General features: G+C 45.4%; 1 protein-coding gene across 1 annotated transcript in view; it reads right to left on the bottom strand.

The window, feature by feature from the left end:
• FZD3 (frizzled class receptor 3) overlaps positions 1-10,707 on the bottom strand; it is a 51,332-nt gene that overhangs the window by 38,794 nt on the left and 1,831 nt on the right. The window contains exon 2 of the mRNA XM_082757784.1: positions 7,706-8,217. Within this exon, the coding sequence (XP_082613910.1) occupies positions 7,706-7,894 (189 nt within the window). The 5' untranslated portion in view covers positions 7,895-8,217. The remainder of the gene's footprint in view (positions 1-7,705; positions 8,218-10,707) is intronic.

Consider the following 10,707-nt stretch of genomic DNA (forward strand, 5'->3'; position numbering starts at 1 on the left):
AAAATAAATTCACGTGGCCCACCTTTCCTCAGAACTCCTCTTTAAGCCTCCACCAGCTGCCAGAGAACTGGCCCCGCCGCAGAGCCATCTGCCTGCGTGACCCTGAAAACAAGCCCGCTGTGAATGATGTTGATTAAGATGCACATCCTTCACTTTAAGCTCAAAACCCTCGCACTGAACTATTAAGGCTCAACTTCGCTTCCTTACCTCTACTTCAATCACCCTTCCAAATTCCTCTTTAAGAAAACAGGAACGTGGTGACAGTTCACCTTCAGCACACCAGCAGTGGCTCAGCAGTTTAATAAATCACCTTACTCTTCATTTTCTCGCTATTAGCCTGCGTTTTTAGACTATTTGTGGGGCATTGTGTCCTCATTAACGCACATAAAAGGCTGGGAACACTATTGCTGAAGTTATTCTCTGGAGAAAGCCCGTCACCAGGCGAAGGGAAGAACAAACAGGTTGCTAACACCTGCAGTCCAGCTCTGCTGTTTGAGTTTTAGGTTAAAGGAAATGCTCTTAGGTTCTCTATTCTTTCCTGCTGCTCCACACTAAAATTCCTTTAGCTGGTGCAAGGATACGGCCCCTGGAGGGAAAAAAATCAGGTGTTACTCGCTGGGATTGCTCACATTCGAATGCGAGCTGTAGTTTTTAGCCCCTTTGGTGTTTGTTCTGGGATGAATCCCATGCTTGAGTAAGCTCTAGGTCTGCTGGGGGACCTGAAAGCACCGTGATCCATTTGGTTTGCTGTTCCTGATCTGGGTACTCCTGCAGCCACAAACACCTTCCTCCCTCAGTCGGGATTTCACAGCTGTCAGAGCTGCAACATGCTCCCAAACACACCACATGGCATGCAGCAGCCACCTAAAACTCCATCTCTCTAAAAAAAACAAAGCACACATCTCCTCCTGGGTGTTCCTTGACGTGGGTTTATGGCTTCTAAAGATTCCTAGCCCCAGACAATCCTCTAACCCTTTTTTTCCTTATTTTCCAGGTCGGTAAATAGGCACGGCCTGTGCTTTAGCTGAGCATGAATGCTTCTCCTGCATGCAGCTCCTCTTGCTGTCTGAGGATGCTGGACATTTCTGTCTTCACTGAACACTTTGTTCAGATTATTTGGAAGTTCATCAGAGCTTAGGATGAGAAGAACAGGACTGATAGTCCTCAGGTGAAAGCCCCCTTCCTCAGAAGCCTCCTTTTGTGAGCCAAACCACCAGACCATACTAATTTTTGTGTGGATCATCTTGGGAACGTAACAGCTCCAGTTCTTCCCAACGTGGTCTCACCCATTTGGGATTTCTCCCACCTTCACACAACGCTCATGCCCTTTACAGGTCAAAACCGAAGCCATAAACGGATGGGTTTCAAACAAAAAAGCCTCAGATTTCCTAAAGCAAGAACTTCTAAGCAGTACTTTATTAGCAACACGTTAGCTCTGCCTGCGCTCTGCAGTCACCTGTGCAGTGCCAGCTTTGAGACCAACGTTTGGGTTTAACAATAAAATAATTTAGAACACTTACATGGCTATTTCGAAGATAAAAATCTGGAGGAGGGATAGGAAAGCCTGGAGTAAATGAAGGAGCAGGCTTTAATCAGCTGGCGCACAGCTTGCTTTCTTATGATCATGTACAGCTCCATTGTTCTGTGGCATCATAATCTTACGCACTGAAGAGAAGATTAATCCTCGCTGCAAATTAAAGTCTAAGATTAGGGTGCTTACACAACACTGACTAATTAAAACCTACTTTTCCATTAGCATTACGTTCTTACACTTCTACAGGTTTTAGATACAGAACTGAGGGCTACAAAGAGCCCAGGAAAACGGTCGAGATTTAGAAGGGGAGAGTGCATGGGCAAGGCAAAAAGAAAATGAGGGGCAAAGATGGAATTTAGGGGGGAAGAAGTTAAAGGATCTCCCACCCTACACTGCCCCTATCACTGCTCAATGGGAAATAAAGTCAATCCCCAAGTCTCAAGAGAAATCACTCTGAAATAGAAGTGGGGCAGCACTGACCCCAGGGCAGGTAAGAACCTCACCACGTGAGCCAACATCAGTGAATTTGGCACACTTCTCCCTGGTCCTTATAAAAAACCAAGGACTGAGAGAGAGTAGTCCCTTCTGATCCAAACCCTGGTACCTAAATTTGGTGGTAATATGCCTGATGGAAAAGCTGTTTGAGAAACACTGCCAGGAGACTGAAACTAGACATAGAAGCAAAAGCACCTACCCCAGGTGCTAAGAGCAGGGTGAGAACAAAGACAGCCACGTCTTCTGTCAGTGTCACGTCTGGGTATGCTCAGAAGGGATAAAAAAGGAACTAGTTTTAAGACTCCAAAGATCAGCATGGAGAGAAGAAAATATACTGCCACAAAATGCCTTTTTTTTAATATATATATATCAGAAAAATATCTTTTTAAATGATATAGAAATGTTTTTGATATATATACACACACATCATATAAAAAATAAATCAGAAATGCAGCCAGCAAGGGCACGCAAATCTCACAGCAGGTACTCAGTTCTGCAGCAGGTCAGTAACACCGCCTGCCAGAATTCATACAGCAAGAAACCACTGCGTCTGGAAAAGGGGAGGAACAATCAGGTATCTTCACTTCTGAAGTTTATGTTCTGTTATCAATCCATACGCACCCAGAGGGACCCATTTAGGGCTCATTTCTCTCTGCTTCCTGTCCTCTGATCCCTCGTCTTATTTGTGAGGTCCCACAAATGGCACGGTGCGGAGAAGGAAGTGCTGGTGGTGTACTTGGCTACAAAGAGGCTGGCAATCATCACGATAAACCACTTTTCTTCATCAGGAACAAATGCTTTGATAGCATGCTCTCAATCTCCGAGCTACCAACACTTACATGCTCGCTGATAAAAAAAGATATTTGATTACAAAACTTGTCTGACAGCAGCCAAAATCACCGCTTGCTAGATAAATAAGTCCTTCAAGGCCAAGGGAATATTAAGTGGAAAAGGGAGGGAAGATAGTTCTCCACGTTACAGCAATAATAATCCAAGAGGTGGGTAAGCAAGATGGGATTCCTCAGGGGAATGGGGCTAATTTAACTTCCATGGCCTTGTCCAGCACGCAATCTGCGTAACACAACGGAAGCAGCTGATAAAACAAACAAAAATGAGCACCAGAAGTAACACAGCAGAGACCAGCACCTTAAATACTCAAATAATCCTCAAATATTTTGTTTTAAAGTACTGACTAGTACTGAACCCTGGTTAGCCTGTCACCCTGAACCTGAAGTCCCACAGCGCAGCAGACAGACCCCATTAGACAGTTCCTGTAAGAAAACCACCCGCTCACAGATCAGGGATCATTCTGAGAACACCCTGAGGCAGCACGAAGCACGGGGAGCCCTGCGGTGGCTGTGCTGTGCAGAACTGCAGGGCAGGACAGCTCCCAGCGCCGTGCAGCCTCTGCGAGCACCACCTCACAGCCTCGGGCCCTGTAGCGACCGGGGCGCTGGTGTGCCTCATCCTACAGCCCCTTTAGAAACAAGGAATGGGTGTGAAACAGCTCCTGGGGTGCAGTGGAGGCAAGCAGATGTTGTGGATGTTATGGCTCCATCCTACCCTAACAGGTAACGTGCTGTTTCCCTGGGATTAATCAGGATGTCTTGTGCCAGTATTGCTGGAACGCAACAAAACGGCGATGGCGTGACTCATTCACTTATAATTATCGAGGAATTGGATTAGTATAAAGACTTAAAAAGGTGACTTGCTGATTTGGGGGGTTTTGAGAAGTATCAGTAAGTTCAGGTTGGAAATGAGGAGGTATTTCTGCTCAGGAAGAGCAGTCAGGCGTTGGGACAGGTTGCCCAGGGAGGTGGTGGACCAGCTCTTGGAGGGTTTTTCCAACCCTAATAATTCTGTGATTCTATATTCAATGATTCTAAGTAAGGTTTCAACAGTTCCTCCAATGAGGCAATCAATGGCAGGGGAAGAAAAGTACAACAAACGTACCAATGGCAAGACAACAGCTGTAGGAATTCTCTATTTTTACTTTATATTCACTCTTTCTTGTAGTGGAAGCCCTTACAAATTCTGCTTATAGAAAGCAACTGATGGAACACTACAAACTAGCACCCTGAATACTAAAACCAGATTTCAGAGAATTATTTTAAAGCACCCATTAGCATTGAAAGCTAAAATAAGAGTGTTTTCTTCTAATTTATCTGCCGATCTGGTAGCCACCAAAGCAGCAAGAATGGCATCACAGGGTACTCTCACAGCCAGAGGAAAGAAATCCAGAGCACGAGCTGAACTCCTCTGAGGGTTTTTATTGGAAATTGCTGTGGAAAAGTGCTACTGAGAAACCAAGAAGCACAACCCCCCTCATAAATACACCAGATGAATCACGCGGGTCCTGCTGCCTTGTTCTTTTATGCTCCCAGCAGTTAGAGGAGGCTCGGAAGTGAGAGCTGCTTGCCAGCCAGCATCACAACGCCAGCTCGAATGGACTCGATTCAGCTCCCAGCGCTCCAACCGTATGACTGGAACATTAAATAATGGCTAGGAAAAACTAAAAATCGGCTTCCTTCTCGCTAAACACAGACTTAAGGGGCAGCCTAGGCTAATAGAAGTCAAAACGTACTTACACAAAGCCAGAGATTTCCATTCTTCCTCCCGAGCACCCCTGCAAACTCCAAAGTGGTAGTGTGGGGACCTGTGTTTGCCACCCAGAGACAAACGTGCTGCCTCACCCAGCCCTCCTGTTTCCCATGGGGCATTCAAACATCGCCCTAGCCCACCCCAGACACAAAAAAACAACCTACATGCTAATTACACAGGCAAAGGGAGCGCTACCCACATCCCCAACGCACCCACGGTAAGTTTACGAGTGGTTTTGGCACTGAGCTCATACCCCAGCTGCAGCCACGGCGTTTCACACAGCTCATGCCCCCTGTGCAGATGAGCAGAGCAGGAACATTTCCTTCTCCACTGATTCCTTTGCCTAGCGAAAGCTCTTTTATGAAGATAAGAACAATTACAGCATCTCTTCTGCCTGGCCTGTGGGTCTGTACAGCCTGCCGCTCCGCTTCCAACGAGGGCCATAAAGAGGCTATTAGGGAAAGTGAACGTGATATTTTGACAGTTCTCTGAAATCAGTCGTTTAACACACAACAAAAGCCAGAAAAAAACAACACAACACAATGTTGGCCATCACTAGCAAGTTATTTGCAGCAATGGGCATGCCATTATTCCTGGGTAAATCCCTCGTGTGCCCACACCTGGAGCAATGTGTCATTCCCATCCCTGTGCCTTGGCAAGGACCGAGCTGGAAAAGGGCAACCAAAACGAGCCTGGAACGAAGCAGCTGAGCTGCAAGAAGAAAGCCCCGACAGCTGCAAGACTTCAAGCTGGAGAGGAAAAGCGCCCTGGGGGTAAAACTGAGGTTTCCAAAATCACACGTGCAGCGGAGGGGGGGGGGGGGGGGGGGGGTTAACTGCAGAATACTGCAGGATACTGGAACGAAAGGGTACCGAATGAAACGAGCAGGAAACTGGTTTACAACCAGTTAGAGAATAAGCACTTCTTGGTTTTCACTGAAGGGGGAAGTCAGCATTACACATGTTTTTCTACCTAGCCACAGCCTTTGGCATTCCCTTCCAAATCCTGGTGCAGCCTCCCCAAGCTTTTGCATCCACAATATTCTTTCACAGCTCTTCTGCAACCACCTGAAGGCTCTTTGCTTTGACTTAGCTTTCAGCAGCTTCGTCGGATGGAGCCTGGCCCCTGTGCTGGAGGAGACAGCGCTCCATCAACCCCCCCAAAGCTCTGCGTGCCCCTAAGGATGGTGGCAGCTGTTTGCTGCTTTAAAATCAGGCTAAAGCAGCAGTCCAACATTGCTCATAGGGGCCACGTTCCCTAAGCCACCATTCTCCTCTTCTCTGGACCTCTTTCAGTCCAAATGCAGTCATTGGGGTAGCTCAGAACTTTTCCCAGTGCTCCAGCTATTTGGGAACCTCAGGACTGCAGAACACCACAGCAAGAGCTGGCCTTGATTCTTTTCCTAATTATTCCTAGCATCTGATTTGCCTCCTTGCTTTCGTACTGCTTTGTCAAGCTTCCAGATGAGTTTTTGATAGAACAAACCACCACAAGTCCAAGAAAATAAGCTGACCACCACTGATGTCATGAGCATTATTCCCCCTAACACATAAAATATTTATTATTTTGACTGTCCTCCACAATTTTATGGCTTACTGCAGCCCACAAATATAACCAAAATCTCTATAATACTTCATTCTGGTTTGGCTTTAGCTTTCAGTTATTCACAGCAGTATCAAGAGGCTCTCATCACACTGCTAACCACCTGCTCCTCACCAACAGAAACCCACCTTCACCATGCCTCTGTGAGCAAATCCCAGATCTCTTCAATCCACTGGGTTTCACCAATTCCTTCAATATCCTAAGTTTCACTTCTCAAGGAGGCAATAAATACTTATTCACACAATCCGTTGTTCACACTTTTATCATATTAAACTTGCTTTGGCTCCGTTTTCCTCCTTACAGGCAGGATTTTCAAAAGGTCCTCGCTCAGAATTTCCCAGCATCATTTCTAAAACCATCTTGGCTCCTGTTGCCACGTACCTGGCCCAACTGGAATCCCTAGCCACAGCCAGATGAGTGGATAAGAAAAACAACAAACACCAGGCCATAGTTCTTTCAAACAAAGCAAATGGAAGGGTAAGAATCTCTATTTTCTTCTTGCAGCAAAAAGCTTGTCGAGCCTGGTTCACAGCCCTTCCGTGGAAAGATTAAATAACACAAAGCCTTGGCTTTATATAACAGCAGCAATTAAATTAAGTTTTGGTATTGTCAAGAAAAGCATTCAAAGATGAAAACACGACTACTGTTTCTTCTCTCTCTGTTCAGCACAGAGTATCTACCAGCAAGGGTTCCTCAGCACTTCAAAAAAATACAAACAAATTTGTGTTGGCACAAATCTCTCACGGAAATACTGGAATAGGCTGGAAGTGAGACGTGCCCAATATTCTGTATTTCTCCCCCAATTTTAGGCACGCCATGGAACACCCAACAAGGAAACCCCTTTGGCAGGGTGGGCAACAGGATGGAGAACAGACTGCAGTGAGATGAGGTCTTGAATAAACCAGGCTGTAGAGGAAAAGACCAAGTATGGATCTGAAACCCCATCAGGAGAGTTCTCCAAAGAAAGGTTAGACAAGCACCAGCAGAAATGATTTTTAGATTAGCGATTCCTATTATTTTTGTGGTACCTCCTATTGTCCTCCAAATTTTAGAGGAGTACAAAAAAACAAAAACAAAAAACCAAGGAGCTCCAAAACCACCAAAGAACACAGCCTTCAGAACTGGAAGCCTTCTCTTCATTGTTCAGTATGCTTTTCCTGGCATTTAGTTCGGTGCCAGACCATTCCAAATATACATTCTTGATCTGTCTAAATATTTCAAGTAACAGACTTAAATACAAACAGATCTAGAGTATTTCATTCAGTTATACCCAAAAAGGCTCATTTTGTAGTCATAGAATATTTTAGTATGCATTACAATACATCTTTTCCAAGTGGTGTTTATTGTTTTTTTTAAATATACTGATTTTTTTCATTTTTATTTCTAATATAAACATCTTCTTGGCTTCTGTTAAGAATTATTCATCGATTAAAGGCCCAAACCACAGAAAGCGATGAAAAAACATAGTCCTACCTCCATCGCCAGCGCCGCTGTTTGCTGGTCGTAATGATTCAGGAGATTAGGCATGAAGGTGGTGTTGTAAGGCAGGTCCTGGCACATCCGCAGGATGATGGGCTCGCAGGAAAATAAACTGTGCCCTCTCGAGTGCCCCACCAAAACATCCAAAAGCCAAAGGTAACAGAGCATCCAGCTACCAGCCATCCTTCCAGGCCGTGAATGGGGCCAGTTACTGAGCCCAGGCAGAAAGCTTTTTTGACAATTTTTGTGCCTTCTGATTTCACTCCAGCAGCAGTATTTGCAGTCCTTGTTTAAGGCTCTTCAAAACTGGGACTCTCTTCGTGCACAACATCGTTAGCTCGGCCCCAAAGACGATGCAGTTGAGTGAGGCATCTTGCCTTGCCTTTCCACGGCCTCATACACCACGTGTTACGTCAAGGAATTGAGACGTTTAACCACATTCCCACACGATTGACCCCATCCTGACAGAACGGCAGCCAGGTTACATTCTTCTCTCGTCAGGTCCCCTAAGACAAAAAGAAAACGCAACAAACAGCACACGTTAGAAGTCCCGTCATTGATTAAAATATTTCAGTTGTAAACAGCCTGTCGGGCAAATCGCTTCAAATTCTCACTCAGAAGGTCCCTTGGCAATTTTTAATCCTGGTTTTTGACTTTTTCTGGTGGGGAAAAAAAAGCAGCATGCTGTAAAACTCAACCTGAAAAGGGGGGAAAAAGGGAAAAAGAGGAAAATATTTTTTTAGGAAAACCCCACGCTTTGCATCGCGCCGTGTGAGCAGCGCAGTCGTCGGCCACGCTGAAACCGAGCTGCTTCTGACTCAGCCCCTCCGCTGGTGCATTCCCAGCGATAGCATCTTTGGGTGCAGGGCCACAGAACTTCTGCTGAATAATTACCAAACACAAACAAAACAGTCGCCACCACCAACCCGCAAGTCCCGGCTTGCAGGGAGCTGCTCTGCCCGAGCAGCTGCGCTCGTGGCTCGGCTAGCTGTGGCCAAACAGAGTTTTAGTCCAGCTGGAAGCAACTCGTTGTGGGTTGTCCCTCACCCATTTCACTTGCACACGCGTCTCACACCTTGCAGTGCTGAAACCATCCCAGCAGCTCCGGGTAAGACAAGAGACAGCCTGCTCTGAGCTTTCTACAAACACCGAAAGATGGAAAATACGCGGGTGCTGCCTCTCGTTGTCCTGCTGGCTCCACTTTGCCTACAGAGCGGATCTAAACGGCGCCCACTGCCCAGGCTGGCTCCGTATTTTCTTGGTGTTAAGGGGCTGGAGAAGAACAGGACCTCAGCACATCACACCCAGCTGCAGGAGAGAGACTCTACAACTTGGAGGCTAAAGGTAACAGAAAATGAGAAATACTGCTTGAACCAGACAACACCAAGTACTCCAGCAGCATTCCCCAGAGGAGGTGATCACAAATTTGAACAGACTTCCATTAACCTGGAGAGATGAATGGGTTTTCTTCAACATTCAGGAAGGGAACTGAATTCTACGAGTCAAAGAGGGAAGAAGTTTTTCCCTTTCTCCTTAACTACTTCACATCTCTAAGTTTGAACTAACTGGCAGTCTTCTGCTGGTTATCAGCTGACCACAAGAGTTTTATAGGCGTATTTTTGTGTACACAAGCCCATCTTATGGCCAGAAAAATTAAACGCCATACACCTCTAAACCCTCAGACACCTTGCGGGTTGGACTAGATAATCCTGAGAGGTTCCTTCCAAGCTAAACAACTCCGCGCTTCTCTTTAAGATCACGTGAAGCAATGGTTTTGGCTGTAGCTGTCCAAGACGGGCTGGTAAAAACAAACAGGCAAGCAGGAAAAAAAGAGCAAAACGTTGAGCACAACCACATGAAATTAGCAATTTCTCAGGCTTATTTTTCAAGAACCTGGTACCTCCGAAAGAGAAAAAACTGAAAACCCAACAAAACCCACATGAGATGCTCCACCTCCCAGGCAGCATTACCTAATCCTGAAGGTTTCTGCATATTCTCACCCGATGAGAAAATTATAAATTACAGTCAGACAACCCCAAATCCTGCTTAGTTTTGTAAAAGCTGCCTCACCCCCGTGAATCTAGCCCTTTGGTTTTAACAGCGGTTCCCCGAGTCAGGAAAAGAAACCTTCTTGGTTTGTTCTCATCTCCAAATCCCTGCTTCTAATTTATTTATTATTTTTTAAAGACTTCAGCCACCAACTCAGGAAGACTCCATCAAACTACTTCAGTGAAGTGAGCTTGCAGCACAGATTAGCAATCCCCTTTTTAGCATGGTTCCTATAATTCAGACGCTGTTCCAGCAGCAACAAGGAGCTTACGCTTCCTAAGAGAGGTCCAGAAGCAACATAAAATGAACTCCCACCAGGTCTCGTGCCCAAGTGTGAAGCACAGACATTGGGAAATCCAAGTTAGGATCTAGAGTCTTGGGAAAAACTCCATGAACACTTCACACAAATCATCATCTTAACAACATTCCAACTCCAAACAAAGCCACCCATCCTTTTCCCATCCCCATAACCTCAAACTGAAGAAAAAACAAAACAACAACAACAAAAAAAACATGCATATGTTCAGACTTACTAAGGCATGAAGAGTCTTAACTGCAGAAAAAATGAAAAAAATTCATCATGTCCATTCAGGACTTTTCCATTTCATGCCTGGGATCCCATTACCATACAGCACCATAAAGAAAATGAAGAAAAAGTTTAGCAGAGCTACAAAGAACACCAAATTATGTAACCCAGTCATCCAGCGCCCTTTCATGGGAAAAAAGAAACAAATCTGGGTGAAATTCAGGAAAAAAAACGACCGCATCATTGCGAAAGGAGACGGGAGTTTCGCAAACCAGCATATAGATGACCAATTAATTGGTGCAGACAGACGAGTGCTGTAATAAGCAACCTTCAGTGTCAAGATAGCTCCTTACCACAGATCCAGCTCGGTGTGCTCTTTGTTAAGCCTCTGCCTATGCAATGTTGTGGTTATTTTTCTATG

Source organism: Aythya marila (genome assembly GCF_965140915.1).
Source record: "Aythya marila genome assembly, chromosome: 3".
NCBI classification, from domain to species: domain Eukaryota; kingdom Metazoa; phylum Chordata; class Aves; order Anseriformes; family Anatidae; genus Aythya; species Aythya marila.